At 54.9% G+C, this 18,469-nt stretch overlaps 1 protein-coding gene across 1 annotated transcript in view; it reads right to left on the bottom strand.

The window, feature by feature from the left end:
• CCDC93 (CCC complex scaffolding subunit CCDC93) overlaps positions 1 to 18,469 on the bottom strand; it is a 58,425-nt gene that overhangs the window by 15,136 nt on the left and 24,820 nt on the right. Inside the window, exons 8-15 of the mRNA XM_082259983.1 lie at positions 16,589 to 16,625; positions 16,399 to 16,485; positions 8,195 to 8,245; positions 8,040 to 8,126; positions 7,816 to 7,932; positions 3,056 to 3,118; positions 2,860 to 2,933; positions 864 to 945 (exon numbers count right to left, since the gene is read on the bottom strand). Coding sequence (XP_082116109.1) covers positions 864 to 945; positions 2,860 to 2,933; positions 3,056 to 3,118; positions 7,816 to 7,932; positions 8,040 to 8,126; positions 8,195 to 8,245; positions 16,399 to 16,485; positions 16,589 to 16,625 — 598 coding nt within the window. The remainder of the gene's footprint in view (positions 1 to 863; positions 946 to 2,859; positions 2,934 to 3,055; positions 3,119 to 7,815; positions 7,933 to 8,039; positions 8,127 to 8,194; positions 8,246 to 16,398; positions 16,486 to 16,588; positions 16,626 to 18,469) is intronic.

Below are 18,469 nucleotides of genomic sequence, written 5' to 3'. Positions count from 1 at the left end.
CCAGTGACCAGTATGAGAGAGTGAGAGCGATAACACCAAATGTAACACACCTCCCCCATTCACACCTGAGACCTTGTCACCGGGGAGGGAAAATGTCTAATTGGGCCCAATTTGGACATTGTCACTTAGGGGTGTACTGACTTTTGTTGCCAGCGGTTTAGACATTAATAGCTGTGTGCTGAGTTATTTTGAGGGGACAGTAAATTTACACTGTTATACAAGCTGTACACTCACTACTTTACATTGTAGCAAAGTCTCATTTCTTCAGTCTTGTCACATGGGAGGGGTGTACTTACTTTTGTATATACAGGTCCGCCTTCTCACAGCCACAGAAATAGAGGCATGCTGGGAGTAGGAGGGGAGATATTGGGGTGCTGACTTACAACTCTGCCAGCGTCCCAACCTCCTGCAGGTGGCAGTATAACACATCTATATAAGAGTTTCTGGGCCCCACAATGGATGGTGGAGACGTGGAGGGGGAGGGGTTCCAGCATGTCATGTGCCGGTGAGGACGGGGAATTCCTCAGCTATTTGAGGCATTCGGCAGTGAAGGGGTTACAGGTGAAAGGTCTGCTGCCAGCACTGGGATCCTGGCTTCACTAGGATGGAACAATCATGTAGCCAGTGAAGTCTGTTGTCTTGGCATACATGTGCTGGGATAATAATGGCGGCTCCCATTGTGGTCTATGGATACGGCTGCAGACTAGACAGGAAATGCAGCTCCTCCTGGCTCTCCATTAGCCGTTTCCTGGGACTTGTAGTGCTGGCAGCATACAGGGGACTAGGATTTCCATTGGATGGGGGCAGGGATGGGGGCGGAGTCTCCTCTCTGGATGATTTATAGAAGATCACACAGAACTCACCCGGCAATGAGCCCGGAACTGCGACTCCTGCGACTTCAGACTCTCATTCATGGCGACCAGAGAGCGCAACTTCTGCAGGACGCTGTGCGGGGAGAGGAGCGATAATACCGGGGTACATGGCTGCTGGGGGCCCTAATCTGTGACACTATACATGGGGGGCCCCTACTCTGCGACACTATACATGGGGGGCCCCTACTCTGTGACACTATACATGGGGGGCCCCTAGTCTGCGACACTATACATGGGGGTCCCCTACTCTGCGACACTATACATGGGGGTCCCCTACTCTGTGACACTATACATGGGGTCCCCTACTCTGTGACACTATACATGGGGGGCCCCTACTCTGTGACACTATACATGGGGGGCCCCTACTCTGTGACACTATACATGGGGGGCCCCTACTCTGTGACACTATACATGGGGGGCCCCTAGTCTGCGACACTATACATGGGGGTCCCCTACTCTGCGACACTATACATGGGGGGCCCCTAGTCTGCGACACTATACATGGGGGTCCCCTACTCTGCGACACTATACATGGGGGTCCCCTACTCTGTGACACTATACATGGGGGGCCCCTACTCTGTGACACTATACATGGGGGGCCCTACTCTGTGACACTATACATGGGGGGCCCCTACTCTGCGACACTATACATGGGGGGCCCCTACTCTGTGACACTATACATGGGGGCCCCTACTCTGTGACAATGTACATGGGGGCCCCCTAAGTCAGAACATTATAAATCAGGGTGCCCCTATACTGTGACACTATACATGGGGGGCCCCTACTCTGTGACACTATACATGGGGGGCCCCTACTCTGTGACACTATACATGGGGGGCCCCTACTCTGTGACACTATACATGGGGGGCCCCTACTCTGTGACACTATACATGGGGGCCCCTACTCTGTGACACTATACATGGGGGGCCCCTACTCTGTGACACTATACATGGGGGCCCCTACTCTGTGACACTATACATGGGGGGCCCCTACTCTGTGACATTATACATGGGGGGCCCCTACTCTGTGACACTATACATGGGGGGCCCCTACTCTGTGACACTATACATGGAGGGCCCCTACTCTGCGACATTATACATGGGGGGCCCCCTACTCTGTGACACTATACATGGAGGGCCCCTACTCTGCGACACTATACATGGGGGGCCCCTACTCTGTGACACTATACATGGGGGCCCCTACTCTGTGACAATGTACATGGGGGCCCCCTAAGTCAGAACATTATAAATCAGGGTGCCCCTATACTGTGACACTATACATGGGGGGCCCCTACTCTGTGACACTATACATGGGGGGCCCCTACTCTGTGACACTATACATGGGGGGCCCCTACTCTGTGACACTATACATGGGGGGCCCCTACTCTGTGACACTATACATGGGGGCCCCTACTCTGTGACACTATACATGGGGGGCCCCTACTCTGTGACACTATACATGGGGGCCCCTACTCTGTGACACTATACATGGGGGGCCCCTACTCTGTGACATTATACATGGGGGGCCCCTACTCTGTGACACTATACATGGGGGGCCCCTACTCTGTGACACTATACATGGAGGGCCCCTACTCTGCGACATTATACATGGGGGGCCCCTACTCTGCGACACTATACATGGGGGCCCCCTACTCTGTGACACTATACATGGGGGCCCCTACTCTGTGACACTATACATTGGGGGCCCCTACTCTGTGACACTATACATGGGGGCCCCTACTCTGCGACACTATACATTGGGGGCCCCTACTCTGTGACAATGTACATGGGGGCCCCCTAAGTCAGAACATTATAAATCAGGGTGCCCCTATACTGTGATATTATATCATGGGGGTCCCCTATGCTGTGACATGGGATTGGGATAGTGGGGATGGGGGAGGGGAAGGGATGGGGGAGGTGATGGGGAGGGGATGGGGGGGAGGGGATGGGGGGGTGGGATAGTGGGGATGGGGGAGGGGATCTCTCACCCCGGGTCGGCTTTGGACTCGACGCTCTCCAGACTGGAAAGTTCTTCGTTCATCTTCTCTGCCAGTTCTGTGATCTGAACACAGGAAGAGGATATTCAGCATCAGCAGGAAACACCCCTCCCCTAACCCCACCCACAACCCCGCCCCTAACCCCTCCCCCAACCCCACCCACAACCCCACCCCGCCATCTACTTACTTCCGACAACTTCTTCTTGGCTTCATCGCAGTCAGTGCGGAGATCGGAGGATTTCCCCCTCAGCTGAGGAGAGAAGACACAACGTCACATCAACACTCCGCCCACCTATAACTCCGCCCCCTCAGTGTACACCGCCCACCTATAACTCCTCCCCTCAGTGTACACCGCCCACCTATAACTCCGCCCTCAGTGTACACTGCCCACCTATAACTCCGCCCCTCAGTGTACACCGCCCACCTATAACTCCTCCCCCTCAGTGTACACCGCCCACCTATAACTCCTCCCCCTCAGTGTACACCGCCCACCTATAACTCCTCCCCCTCAGTGTACACCGCCCACCTATAACTCCGCCCTCAGTGTACACCGCCAGCCTATAACTCCTCCCTTTCAGTGTGTACTACCCGCCTATAACTCCGCCCCTCAGTCTACACTGCCCGCCTATAACTCCGCCCCTCAGTCTACACCGCCCCTAATCCCCTATTCCTGCTTCACCACGCTTCATCCCCGCTCCACCACACTTAACCCCTTGCCGACCGCCGCAAGTATATTTACTGCAGCAGTCAGCCCCTCCTGGGCAAAGCGACATAGTACTACGTCACTCACCCACGAGCCTCTAGGAGGCGCGCTCCCGCCCCCGCTCGTTCCCTGAAATGTCCGCGTGAGTGACCGGTGACTCCGATGTCCGCCGGCCACTCGCGATCTCCCGCTGGAGAGGGAGAAAGGCAGGCGGCTGATGTAACCACAACCAACTGTCATTCTCCCTGGTGTAACTGCAGAGATCATACGGTCCTGCTATGTAGGATCGTATGTCTCTGTGGTTACATCACAAGCCACGCCCCCCCACAGTTAGAATCACGCCCCTAGGGACACACTTATCCCCTTGATCACTATTAAAGTTAACCCCTTCCCTGCCAGTGTCATTATTACAGTAACAGTGCATATATATAGCACTGATTACTGTAGTAATGTCACTGGTAACCCCAAAAGTGTCAAAAATGTCAGTCAGGGGTCCGATCTGTCCGCCGCAATCCCACAAAAAAAACTTTCCCGTAGTTAGTAAACGCAATAACTTTTGCGCAACCCAATCAAAATACGCTTATTGTAATTTTTTTTACCAAAAATATGTAGCAGAATACAAATTGGCCTAAAATGTAATAAATTTAGATTTTTACCTTTTTTTTGAGGAATTTCATATAAAAAAAATGTGAAAAATATTGTTATTTTTTCAAAATTGTCGCTATTTTTTTGTTTATAGCGCAAAAAAAAAAAAAAAAGCGCACAGGAGATCAAATACCACCAAAAGAAAGCTCTGTTTGTGGGAAAAAAAGGACGTCAATTTCATCTGGGTACAACGTCACACGACCGCACAATTGTCCGTTAAAGTCACGCAGTGCCGAATCGCAAAATAGGGCCTGGTCATTGAGAAGCCAAATCCTCCGGGGCTGAAGTGGTTAATCCCCGATCCCCAGACCACCACGCTTCATCCCCGATCCCCAGGCCACCACGCTTCATGGCCACCACGCTTCCTCCCCGATCCCCAGACCACCACGCTTCATCCCCGATCCCCAGGCCACCACGCTTCATCCCCGATCCCCAGGCCACCACGCTTCATGGCCACCACGCTTCATCCCCGATCCCCAGACCACCACGCTTCATCCCCGATCCCCAGACCACCACGCTTCATCCCCGATCCCCAGACCACCACGCTTCCTCCCCGATCCCCAGACCACCACGCTTCCTCCCCGATCCCCAGGCCACCACGCTTCCTCCCCGATCCCCAGACCACCACGCTTCCTCCCCGATCCCCAGACCACCACGCTTCCTCCCCGATCCCCAGACCACCACGCTTCCTCCCCGATCCCCAGACCACCACGCTTCCTCCCCGATCCCCAGACCACCACGCTTCATCCCCGATCCCCAGGCCACCACGCTTCATCCCCGATCCCCAGGCCACCACGCTTCATCCCCGATCCCCAGGCCACCACGCTTCATGGCCACCACACTTCATCCCCGATCCCCAGACCACCACGCTTCATCCCCGATCCCCAGACCACCACGCTTCCTCCCCGATCCCCAGACCACCACGCTTCCTCCCCGATCCCCAGGCCACCACGCTTCCTCCCCGATCCCCAGACCACCACGCTTCCTCCCCGATCCCCAGACCACCACGCTTCCTCCCCGATCCCCAGGCCACCACGCTTCCTCCCCGATCCCCAGACCACCACGCTTCCTCCCCGATCCCCAGACCACCACGCTTCATCCCCGATCCCCAGGCCACCACGCTTCATCCCCGATCCCCAGGCCACCACGCTTCATCCCCGATCCCCAGGCCACCACGCTTCATCCCCAACCCCACGCTTCATCCCCGGTTCCAGCTCCACCACGCTTCATCCCCGATCCCCAGGCCACCACGCTTCATGGCCACCACACTTCCTCCCCGATCCCCAGGCCACCACGCTTCCTCCCCGATCCCCAGGCCACCACGCTTCCTCCCCGATCCCCAGGCCACCACGCTTCATGGCCACCACGCTTCCTCCCCGATCCCAGGCCACCACGCTTCCTCCCCGATCCCCAGACCACCACGCTTCATCCCCGATCCCCAGGCCACCACGCTTCATCCCCGATCCCCAGGCCACCACGCTTCATCCCCGATCCCCAGGCCACCACGCTTCATCCCCGATCCCCAGGCCACCACGCTTCATCCCCGATCCCCAGGCCACCACGCTTCATCCCCGATCCCCAGGCCACCACGCTTCATCCCCGATCCCCAGGCCACCACGCTTCATCCCCGATCCCCAGGCCACCACGCTTCATCCCCGGTCCCCAGGCCACCACGCTTCATCCCCGGTCCCCAGGCCACCACGCTTCATCCCCGGTCCCCAGGCCACCACGCTTCATCCCCGGTCCCCAGGCCACCACGCTTCATCCCCGGTCCCCAGGCCACCACGCTTCATCCCCGGTCCCCAGGCCACCACGCTTCATCCCCGGTCCCCAGGCCACCACGCTTCATCCCCGGTCCCCAGGCCACCACGCTTCATCCCCGGTCCCCAGGCCACCACGCTTCATCCCCGGTCCCCAGGCCACCACGCTTCATCCCCGGTCCCCAGGCCACCACGCTTCATCCCCGGTCCCCAGGCCACCACGCTTCATCCCCGATCCCCAGACCACCACGCTTCATCCCTGATCCCAAGGCCACCACGCTTCATCTCCGATCCCCAGGCCACCACGCTTCATCCCCGGTTCCAGCTCCACCACGCTTCCTCCCCGATCCCCAGGCCACCACGCTTCATGGCCACCACGCTTCCTCCCCGATCCCCAGGCCACCACGCTTCCTCCCCGATCCCCAGGCCACCACGCTTCCTCCCCGATCCCCAGGCCACCACGCTTCCTCCCCGATCCCTAGACCACCACGCTTCATCTCCGATTCCCAGGCCACCACGCTTCCTCCCCGCTCCCAGGCCACCACGCTTCCTCCCCGATCCCCAGACCACCACGCTTCATCCCCGATCCCCAGACCACCACGCTTCATCCCCGATCCCCAGGCCACCACGATTCATCCCCGATCCCCAGGCCACCACGATTCATCCCCGATCCCCAGGCCACCACGCTTCATCCCCGATCCCCAGGCCACCACGCTTCATCCTCGATCCCCAGACCACCACGCTTCATCCTCGACCCCCAGACCACCACGCTTCATCCTCGATCCCCAGGCCACCACGCTTCATCCTCGATCCCCAGGCCACCACGATTCATCCCCGATCCCCAGGCCACCACGATTCATCCCCGATCCCCAGGCCACCACGATTCATCCCCGATCCCCAGGCCACCACGCTTCCTCCCCGATCCCCAGGCCACCACGCTTCCTCCCCGATCCCCAGGCCACCACGCTTCCTCCCCGATCCCCAGGCCACCACGCTTCCTCCCCGATCCCTAGACCACCACGCTTCATCCCCGATCCCCAGGCCACCACGCTTCATCACCGATACCCAGGCCACCACGATTCATCCCCGATACCCCGGCCACCACGCTTCATCCCCAATCCCCAGGCCACCACGCTTTATCCCCGATCCCCAGGCCACCACGCTTCATCCCCGATCCCCAGGCCACCACGCTTCATCCCCGATCCCCAGGCCACCACGCTTCATCCCCGATCCCCAGACCACCACGCTTCATCCCCGACCCCACGCTTCATCCCCGGTTCCAGCTCCACCACGCTTCATCCCCGATCCCCAGGCCACCACGCTTCATGGCCACCACGCTTCCTCCCCGATCCCCAGGCCACCACGCTTCCTCCCCGATCCCCAGGCCACCACGCTTCCTCCCCGATCCCCAGGCCACCACGATTCCTCCCCGATCCCCAGACCACCACGCTTCATCCCCGATCCCCAGACCACCACGCTTCATCCCCGATCCCCAGGCCACCACGCTTCATCCCCAATCCCCAGGCCACCACGCTTCATCCCCGATCCACCACGCTTCATCCCCGATCCCCGCTCCACCACGCTTCATCCCGGTTCCTCGCTCCACCACGCTTCATCCCCGATCCTCGCTCCACCACGTTTCATCCCTGATCCTCAGGTTACCATGCTTCATCCCCGGTCCCCGCTCCACAACACTTCATCCCCGGTCCCCGCTCAACCCCTTTCACCACCCCAGTCCTTGCTCCACCCATCCCCCCACCCCCTGATCCTGCTCTGCCACCTTTAGCTCCTCCTTCTCTTCCACCCAACCTCCCTCTCCTTGCTCCTGCCTCCACTGACCTCCGCCCGGGTCTTGTTCCTCTGGGCGATCTGCTTGTTCAGAGCGGCCACCTTCCTGCGATGTTGCTGAGCGGCTCCCAGACTCTCCGGTCTCTCCTCAGTGCTGAGCTCTGATTGCTGGAAAAGAGAAAATGGAGGAGGGTGGAGCCTGACCGATATCAACCAATCAGTGCAGAGAATGGTACTGTGCCATCATTGGATGATGAGGATTTGTGACGTCTCACCTTCTCCGCGTATTCCGTCACCATCTGCTTTATCTCATCCGACTGCAACCCCACAATCTGCCCCACCGTGCTCGCCGTCAGCCGTCCCTGGAAGGACAACGAAGGGTAAAAGCCGACAACTTCCCATCATCCCAGAGAGACCCCCAGAGACTTACCTGATCCAAGTCCATGGCGGCCATTCCCGTCATCAGAGCCTTAATACGGAGCTAGAGGAGACCAAACCAAACACGTTACTGCAACAGCCCGTGTCCCTGGAAATCCTGCCCCCCCCCCCCCATATACCATGTCTGTCCCTGGAAATCCTGCCCCCCCCCCCCCCCATATACCATGTCTGTCCCTGGAAATCCTGCCCCCCCCCATATACCATGTCTGTCCCTGGAAATCCTGCCCCCCCCCATATACCATGTCTGTCCCTGGAAATCCTGCCCCCCCCCCATATACCATGTCTTTCCCTGGAAATCCTGCCCCCCCCCCATATACCATGTCTGTCCCTGGAAATCCTGCCCCCCCCCCCATATACCATGTCTGTCCCTGGAAATCCTGCCCCCCCCCCCCATATACCATGTCTGTCCCTGGAAATCCTGCCCCCCCCATATACCATGTCTGTCCCTGGAAATCCTGCCCCCCCCCCCCATATACCATGTCTGTCCCTGGAAATCCTGCCCCCCCCCCCCATATACATGTCTGTCCCTGGAAATCCTGTACCCCCCCTATATACCGCATCTGTCCCTGGAAATCCTGTACCCCCCACCCACCACCCCCTATATACCGTGTCTGTTCCTGCAGGGCTTTTTCTCAGAGAAAAGGTGCAGGAACTCACCTTGTCCTGTCAACTCTCCGCCCCCAACCCCACCCCCAATCATGCTCCTAACCCCACCGTAGCCTTTACAGATGCCCCCTCATCTCTCGCAAATGGCCCCCTCATCTCTCGCAAATGGCCCCCTCATCTCTCGCAAATGGACCCCAGCTCTCACAAATGCCCCTCCCCCTCCCCCCAGCCATTATAAATCCCTTTCAGCTTTTACATTTGCCCCTCTAGCAAAATCACAATGCTGCGGACACAGTTGCGATTGATATTCCCGGGTTCTCAGCGATGTGCGGACATTGCTCTGACTCAGACCTCACTCAGCTGCATGCTACACAGTTCTGATAGGTGGGGAAAGAAGCCGCCTCCCGAATCCCCAGAGATAAAAGAAATACAGGCGGATGGGGTGCCGGGACTCGGGGCATTCACCAGCAAATGTGGGGCATGTGCCCTGGGTGTCTGGGGCTAATACAGAAGGTGGTGGAGGAAGCGAGTGGGAAACATCCTTCACCGGCTTCTGTGTGACAAGTTGAAAAGTGCAGGTCAGCCAGAGGTGGCAGAACGCCGTTCCACCACATCCCGGCTGAAAAAAGCAATGTGTCCCTGGAAATCCGCTACACAGACCAGAAACCATTCGTGGAAATCCTGTACCCTGTACCCCATACAGACACCCATTCCAGGAAGTAGCTAACCCATGTTCTCTCTCATCCACCAATACAGACTATCTGGATGTCTCAACCAAACCAAGATGGCTGCCTCCCATAACGCACCCTGTACCACAGACAAAATGGCTGCCTCCCAACAGCAAACAAAATGTTAACATGTCCAGAGAAAGAAAACTATTGAACTGGGGGCCACCAGCAGCCAAGAGACGCTTGGAGGAGCTGAAACCTGCAGTCAAGAGACGCCTGGGGGAGCTGAAACCTGCAGCCAAGAGACGCCTGGAGGAGCTGAAACCTGCAGCCAAGAGACGCCTGGGGGAGCTGACACCTGCAGCCAAGAGACGCCTGGAGGAGCTGAAACCTGCAGCCAAGAGATGGAGGAGCTGAAACCTGCAGCCAAGAGATGGAGGAGCTGAAACCTGCAGCCAAGAGACGCCTGGAGGAGCTGAAACCTGCAGCTAAGAGACGCTTGGGGAAGCTGACACCTGCAGCCAAGAGACGCCTGGGGGAGCTGAAACCTGCAGCTAAGAGACGCTTGGGGAAGCTGACACCTGCAGCCAAGAGACGCCTGGAGGAGCTGAAACCTGCAGCCAAGAGACGCCTGGAGGAGCTGAAACCTGCAGCCAAGAGACGCCTGGAGGAGCTGAAACCTGCAGCCAAGAGACGCCTGGGGGAGCTGAAACCTGCAGCTAAGAGACGCCTGGGGAAGCAGACACCTGCAGCCAAGAGACGCCTGGAGGAGCCGAAACCTGCAGCCAAGAGACGCCTGGAGGAGCTGAAACCTGCAGCCAAGAGACGCCTGGAGGAGCTGAAACCTGCAGCCAAGAGACGCCTGGAGGAGCTGAAACCTGCAGCCAAGAGACGCCTGGAGGAGCTGAAACCTGCAGCCAAGAGACGCCTGGAGGAGCTGAAACCTGCAGCCAAGAGACGCCTGGAGGAGCTGAAACCTGCAGCCAAGAGACGCCTGGAGGAGCTGAAACCTGCAGCCAAGAGACGCCTGGAGGAGCTGAAACCTGCAGCCAAGAGACGCCTGGGGGAGCTGAAACCTGTAGCTAAGAGACGCCTGGGGGAGCTGACACCTGCAGCCAAGAGACGCCTGGAGGAGCTGAAACCTGCAGCCAAGAGACGCCTGGAGGAGCTGAAACCTGCAGCCAAGAGACGCCTGGGGGAGCTGAAACCTGTAGCTAAGAGACGCCTGGGGGAGCTGACACCTGCAGCCAAGAGACGCCTGGAGGAGCTGAAACCTGTAGCTAAGAGACGCCTGGGGGAGCTGAAACCTGCAGCCAAGAGACGCCTGGGGGAGCTGAAACCTGCAGCCAAGAGACGCCTGGGGGAGCTGAAACCTGCAGCCAAGAGACGCCTGGGGGAGCTGAAACCTGTAGCTAAGAGACGCCTGGGGGAGCTGACACCTGCAGCCAAGAGACGCCTGGGGGAGCTGAAACCTGTAGCTAAGAGACGCCTGGGGGAGCTGAAACCTGCAGCCAAGAGACGCCTGGAGGAGCTGAAACCTGCAGCCAAGAGACGCCTGGAGGAGCTGAAACCTGCAGCCAAGAGACGCCTGGGGGAGCTGAAACCTGCAGCCAAGAGACGCCTGGAGGAGCTGAAACCTGGAGCTAAGAGACGCCTGGGGGAGCTGACACCTGCAGCCAAGAGACGCCTGGAGGAGCTGAAACCTGCAGCCAAGAGACGCCTGGAGGAGCTGAAACCTGCAGCTAAGAGACACCTAGAGAAGCGGACATCTGCGGCTGGCATCAATGAGGTCATAATGCCCACTTGGTAGGATATGCGAAACTCGTGGACAGAAAATCAGGTGGCAGAAATGGAAATCTGAGGAACAGAAGCCTTATGCCAGAAAGCCCAGGAGGCCCTTAAAGATGTAGCGGAGTGTCCCTGGGCAGGGAAGGGTCTTTCTGAAGGAAACGGTGGCTGTGAGGATAACTCAGAGAAAATTACTACCAGAAAATGGAGAGATCTGAGTCTGGAGGACAGACAGAGGAACAGAAAAATGAAAAGATCTACTTCTGGAGGAAAGACAGAGGATCAAAACAATGCAGAGATCCCTGTCTGGAGGACAGAGAGGAGAACAGAACAATGCAGAGATCTCCTTCTGGAGGACAGAGGAACAGAACAATGGAGAGATCTTCGTCTGGAGGACAGAGAGGAGAACAGAACAATGCAGAGATCTCTGTCTGGAGGACAGAGAGGAGAACAGAACAATGGAGAGATCTTCGTCTGGAGGACAGAGAGGAGAACAGAACAATGCAGAGATCTCCTTCTGGAGGACAGAGGAACAGAACAATGGAGAGATCTTCGTCTGGAGGACAGAGAGGAGAACAGAACAATGGAGAGATCTCTGTCTGGAGGACAGAGAGGAGAACAGAACAATGGAGAGATCTCTGTCTGGAGGACAGAGCTGGGGCAATGCTTCTGAGACACACCTGGGGCCAGGCCACACCTCTGAGAAACACCCACAGATTCAGGCAGCCATCCATGGATCCATATTCGGCCAGTTATGTAGGGACCGGCATCTACCGATCAGCTTCTGTACAAAGGGGATTCATCAGTTTTTATTGTCCTTGAACACGCTGGTTGATCAAAGAAGAAGAGACTGATCTATGGGGTGCACAGAGTACATGCGGGGCCCACATGGAACATTCCAGGCCAGCTCAGAATAAAGTCAGGCCGAGTCCGGACAGTACAGAGATCGGCTCCAGCAGCCATGGAAACCTCCTCATCACTGGAGAAAAACAGCCGCCGGCCAATAAATCAGTCCGACTTCCCTCTGGAGAGACCAGAGCGGAGCATCCACTAGAAGATGTCTGAACGAACGTTCGTATGAAAAGTCTTATCTCTACATCGGATGGATTGACGAATGTCGTTTTCTTTTAATGCTCAACTTTAGAGGGAAAGGACTTTCCCAAATAAAAACGCGTTCCCTAGAAAAGTTTCCATCCGTCTCCTTCATATTTTCCCATCTTGGTCACACCGTAACTCTTATTCACCCCCCCCCCCCCCCCAACAATCATAAAATCAAATATTCTAAAAACAAAAAATTCTACTAGTGTATCACCAGCTGACAGCATGCTGGGAGTAAGAGGGGTTATACTGGGATAGTTTTTGTTTGCCAGTGTCCTCCTCTAGGCGGCAGTATAACCAACAGTCTCTGAATTCTTAATTCTGCCTCTGTGACAACTACATGTCACAGTTGGTGGATTCTCCTACCAGAGAAAACGCAGTCCTGGATCTATTGCTCACTAATGACCCAGACATAATCTCGGAGGTAGGAGTCCAGGACAACCTGGGCTCTAGCGATCACAGGATGATCACATTTAGTATAAATAACAATATAAAAAGGCAAGTGGGGAACATAAGAACCCTAAACTTCAGAAGAGCAAACTTTCCGAAATTGTACTCATTGATGGAAAGGGTAAACTGGGACCAAACCCTGGGATCCCTGACCACAGAGGAAAAATGGGAATGCTTTAGGAACATATTAAGCAAAGGCATCTTGCAGTGCATTCCTATGGGGAATAAATTTAGAAGAGACAAAGCCAAACCTGGCTGGCTAAACCGTAGCGTTAAAAAACTTATTAGGGGAAAAAAATTGGCCTTCAAGAAATATAAATCAGAGGGCACAGTATTGGCCTTCCAGCAATACAAGGAGGCAAATAAGAAAAGTAAACAAGAAATCAAGATGGCTAAAATCAACTTTGAGAGACAAATAGCGGAGGATAGTAAAAAAAACCCAAAGAAATTCTTTAAATATATCAACAGCTAAAAAACTAGGGCAGAGCATATTGCACACATAATTAACGATGATGGGAGGATGGCTACAGAGGACACTGAAAAAGCAACCGTGCTGATTGTTTTTTTCTCGTCAGTATTTACACAGGAAAAGGAGGGGTACACTGACCATGACTGTATGGTTAGTAGTAATTCAGAGGACTTGCCACTATGGCTAACAGAGGGTGAAATCAGGGAAAGGCTGGATAAAATTAACACAAACAAATCACCAGGCCCGGATGGCGTACATCTGAGAGTACTCAAGGAACTCAGTAAGGTTATATCCAGACCACTGTTCCTGATCTTTGCTGACAGTATTAGGACAGGAGATGTACCAGGGGATTGGAGGAAAGCTAACGTGATTCTGATATTCAAAAAGGGTCAGAATCATATCCCGGGAAACTATAGGCCTGTCAGTCTGACATCAGTAGTATGTAAACTTCTGGAGGGGATGATAAGGGACTATATCGTAGAGTTTGCTAAAGACAACAACATCATCAGCAGTAACCAGCAGTAGTAAGTGGGGTCCCCCAAGGCTCAGTCCTGGGACCAACCTTGTTCAATTTATTCATAAACAGCATTGAGGACGGGATCAGGAGTTCGATATCAGTTTTTGCAGATGACACAAAATTGGGCAGGGCAATAACTGCACAGCATGAAGCAGATATCCTACAGAATGACCTGGACAAAATAACGGAGTGGGCAACGACATGGCAAATGAGGTTTAATGTGGAGAAGTGTAAGGTTTTGCACTTGGGGACTAAAAACATAAAAGCACAATACACGTTAGGAGGGGAACCCTTGGGGGAATCAAAAATGGAGAAAGATCTGGGAGTCTTGGTTGATGATAGATTAGGCAACAGCATGCAATGTCAAGCGGCAGCTGCCAAAGCCAGCAGAATATTAGCATGCATAAAGAAAGGGATGTATTCCAGAGATAAGACTATAATCCTTCCACTTTATAAAACTCTGGTCCGACCGCATCTGGAGTATTCTGTCCAGTTCTGGTCGCCAGTCCTCAGGAGGGATGTGTTGGAGCTGGAGAGAGTCCAGAGAAGGGCAACTAAACTAATTAGGGGATTGGAGGACCTTACCTATGAAGAGCGTCTGCAATCGCTCGATTTATTTTCCCTGGAGAAGAGACGTCTGAGAGGGGACATGATAGCAATTTATAAATATCTTAATGGTGATCTCAGCATAGAAAGAAAGCTATTCAGTCGCAAGGATTGCATGAGGACTCGAGGGCATACAATGCGATTAGAGGAGAAGCGTTTTAACCTCAGGCAACGTGGGGGGTTCTTTACTGTTAGGGCTACAAGATTGTGGAATTCTCTACCACAAGAGGTGGTTTCTGCGGGAAGTATGGTGGCTTTCAAAAGACTCTTAGACGTACATCTCAAGGATTAGAACATTCAGGGCTATGTGAGATGATTACAGCCACACACACCTACACAGGGGGAACTCCGCCCACACACACCTACACAGGGGGAACTGGATGGACTATTGTCTTTATTCAACCTCACCTACTATGTAACTATGTAACTATGCCTCCCATACCACACCCTGTACCACAGACAAGATGGCTGCCTCCCATACCACACCCTGTACCACAGACAAGATGGCTGCCTCCCATACAGCACCCTGTACCACAGACAAGATGGCTGCTTCCCATACCGCACCCTGTACAACAGACAAGATGGCTGCTTCCCATACCGCACCCTGTACCACAGACAAGATGGCTGCTTCCCATACCGCACCCTGTACAACAGACAAGATGGCTGCTTCCCATACCGCACCCTGTACCACAGACAAGATGGCTGCCTCCCATACCGCACCCTGTACCACAGACAAGATGTCTGCCTACCATACCGCACCCTGTACCACAGACAAGATGGCTGCCTCCCATACAGCACCCTGTACCACAGACAAGATGGCTGCTTCCCATACCGCACCCTGTACAACAGACAAGATGGCTGCTTCCCATACCGCACCCTGTACCACAGACAAGATGGCTGCTTCCCATACCGCACCCTGTACAACAGACAAGATGGCTGCTTCCCATACCGCACCCTGTACAACAGACAAGATGTCTGCCTCCCATACCGCACCCTGTACCACAGACAAGATGTCTGCCTCCCATACCGCACCCTGTACAACAGACAAGATGGCTGCTTCCCATACCGCACCCTGTACAACAGACAAGATGGCTGCTTCCCATACCGCACCCTGTACCACAGACAAGATGGCTGCCTCCCATACCGCACCCTGTACCACAGACAAGATGTCTGCCTACCATACCGCACCCTGTACCACAGACAAGATGGCTGCCTCCCATACAGCACCCTGTACCACAGACAAGATGGCTGCTTCCCATACCGCACCCTGTACAACAGACAAGATGGCTGCTTCCCATACCGCACCCTGTACCACAGACAAGATGGCTGCTTCCCATACCGCACCCTGTACAACAGACAAGATGGCTGCTTCCCATACCGCACCCTGTACAACAGACAAGATGTCTGCCTCCCATACCGCACCCTGTACCACAGACAAGATGTCTGCCTCCCGTACCGCACCCTGTACCACAGACAAGATGTCTGCCTACTATACAGCACCCTGTACCACAGACAAGATGGCTGCCTACCATACAGCACCCTGTACCACAGACAAGATGTCTGCCTCCCATACAGCACCCTGTACCACAGACAAGATGTCTGCCTCCCATACCGCACCCTGTACCACAGACAAGATGGCTGCCTCCCATACAGCACCCTGTACCACAGACAAGATGTCTGCCTCCCATACCGCACCCTGTACCACAGACAAGATGGCTGCCTCCCATACAGCACCCTGTACAACAGACAAGGTGGCTGCCTCCCATACCGCACCCTGTACCACAGACAAGATGTCTGCCTCCCATACCGCACCCTGTACCACAGACAAGATGGCTGCCTCATATACCGCACCCTGTACAACAGACAAGATGGCTGCCTCATATACAGCACCCTGTACAACAGACAAGAAAGCTGCCCTAAAAACCCCAATCATATCACAGACAAGATGGCCGCCTCCTGTACCGTCCTCTGAGCCTCAGACAGCGATCGCTCACCTCTTCCTGAGCTTGCATCTCTTCCTCCTCCCTGGACTCCCCTTTACCAGACAGTCCAGACGGGACCGACACCTTGTGCTCCTCCGGCTGAGGAGAAAACAAAGAGAACAGATATGTCAGCGCATTGCAAGTCCCATAGGGGGCGTAATAACAGGAAACCAATATCTGAGAGAGAAGAATGGATACAAACCTTGTCTGTCCTTCCCGGCTTACTGAGTCCGTATCGCCTGAAACACAATGATGACATCATGAGAGGGGAGGACCACCGGTGATGTCATACAGAGAGAGGCGGAGACACAAGTGATGTCATACAGAGAGAGGCGGAGACACAGGTGATGTCATACAGAGAGAGGCGGAGACACAGGTGATGTCATACAGAGAGAGGCGGAGACACAGGTGATGCCATACAGAGAGAGGCGGAGACACTAATGATGTCATACAGAGAGGGGCGGAGATACAGAGACAGGTGATGTCATACAGAGAGAGGCGGAGACACAAATGATGTCATACAGAGAGCGACGGAGACACAGATGCTAGTGATGTCATACAGAGAGAGGCGGAGACACAGACACGGGTGATGTCATACAGAGAGGCGGAGACACAGACACGGGTGATGTCATACAGAGAGAGGCGGAGACACAGACATGGGTGATGTCATACAGAGAGAGACGGAGACACAGATGCTAGTGATGTCATACAGAGAGAGACGGAGACACAGATGCTAGTGATGTCATACAGAGAGAGGCGGAGACACAGACACAGGTGATGTCATACAGAGAGAGGCGGAGACACAGACACTAGTGAGGTTATACAGAAAGAGACGGAGATACAGAGACAGGTGATGTCATACAGAGAGGCGGAGAAACGGGTGATGTCATACAGAGAGGCGGAGACACGGGTGATGTCATACAGAGAGGCGGAGACACGGGTGATGTCATACAGAGAGGCGGAGGCAGGTTAGGACATACAGAGAGGTGGAGACACAGGTGATGTCATACAAAGAGGCGGACACACAGACGCGGGTGATGTCATACAGAGAGGCGGAGACACAGGTTTGGTCATACAGAGAGGTGGAGACACGGGTGATGTCATACAGAGAGGCGGAGACACGGGTGATGTCATACAGAGAGGCGGAGACACTGGTGATGTCATACAGAGAGGTGGAGACACGGGTGATGTCATACAAAGAGGCGGAGACACTGGTGATGTCATACAGAGAGGTGGAGACACGGGTGATGTCATACAGAGAGGTGGAGACACGGGTGATGTCATACAGAGAGGCGGAGGCAGGTTAGGACATACAGAGAGGTGGAGACACAGGTGATGTCATACAAAGAGGCGGACACACAGACGCGGGTGATGTCATACAGAGAGGCGGAGACACAGGTTTGGTCATACAGAGAGGTGGAGACACTGGTGATGTCATACAGAGAGGCGGAGACACGGGTGATGTCATACAGAGAGGCGGAGACACTGGTGATGTCATACAGAGAGGTGGAGACACGGGTGATGTCATACAAAGAGGCGGAGACACGGGTGATGTCATACAGAGAGAGGAGGAGAGATCAGATTACAGATGGAGGAATAGGAAAACTCTTCCCTCATTGTACATGTGGAGCCGCTGAAGGCGACAGTGCAGTTCTGGCCTTATTGCAGAGCTGTTATTATCCCGCCCCCTTCCTTGGATGTCACACCCACCACCCCTCTTTAGGTAACACCTCTTAAAGAAAAAAAAAAGGGAGAAAAGGGGCGCCCACTAAGTGTAGCATTAAAATCATCCACTTTACTGAAATAGAACTGGCAGCTCAGAGGTCTCATCTCCACAAGAACCCCGCTGTTTGTCTCACTGATGTCTCTTCCTCCCATGCAGCCAGGACCGCCGGACATAACCAGGAAGTGCCAGTGACCACCCTGGAGTGCACAGGGGAGCAGGTGCGGATGGGACGTCACATGAGTTGTCCTGTGGGTGTGGCTACACATTTCAGAGGTTGCTCTTTCCTATTGGCCCAGGGCCTGACAGCGGTGTTCTTGTGGAGATACGCCTTTTGTCCAGTAACTCGGTGAGTTGCCA

The sequence above is a fragment of the Pelophylax lessonae genome, assembly GCF_965119305.1.
Source record: "Pelophylax lessonae genome assembly, chromosome: 6".
Classification (NCBI taxonomy): Eukaryota; Metazoa; Chordata; class Amphibia; order Anura; family Ranidae; genus Pelophylax; species Pelophylax lessonae.
Note: the sequence above shows the minus strand (reverse complement) of the source record. Positions and strands in the feature narration are given on the sequence as shown.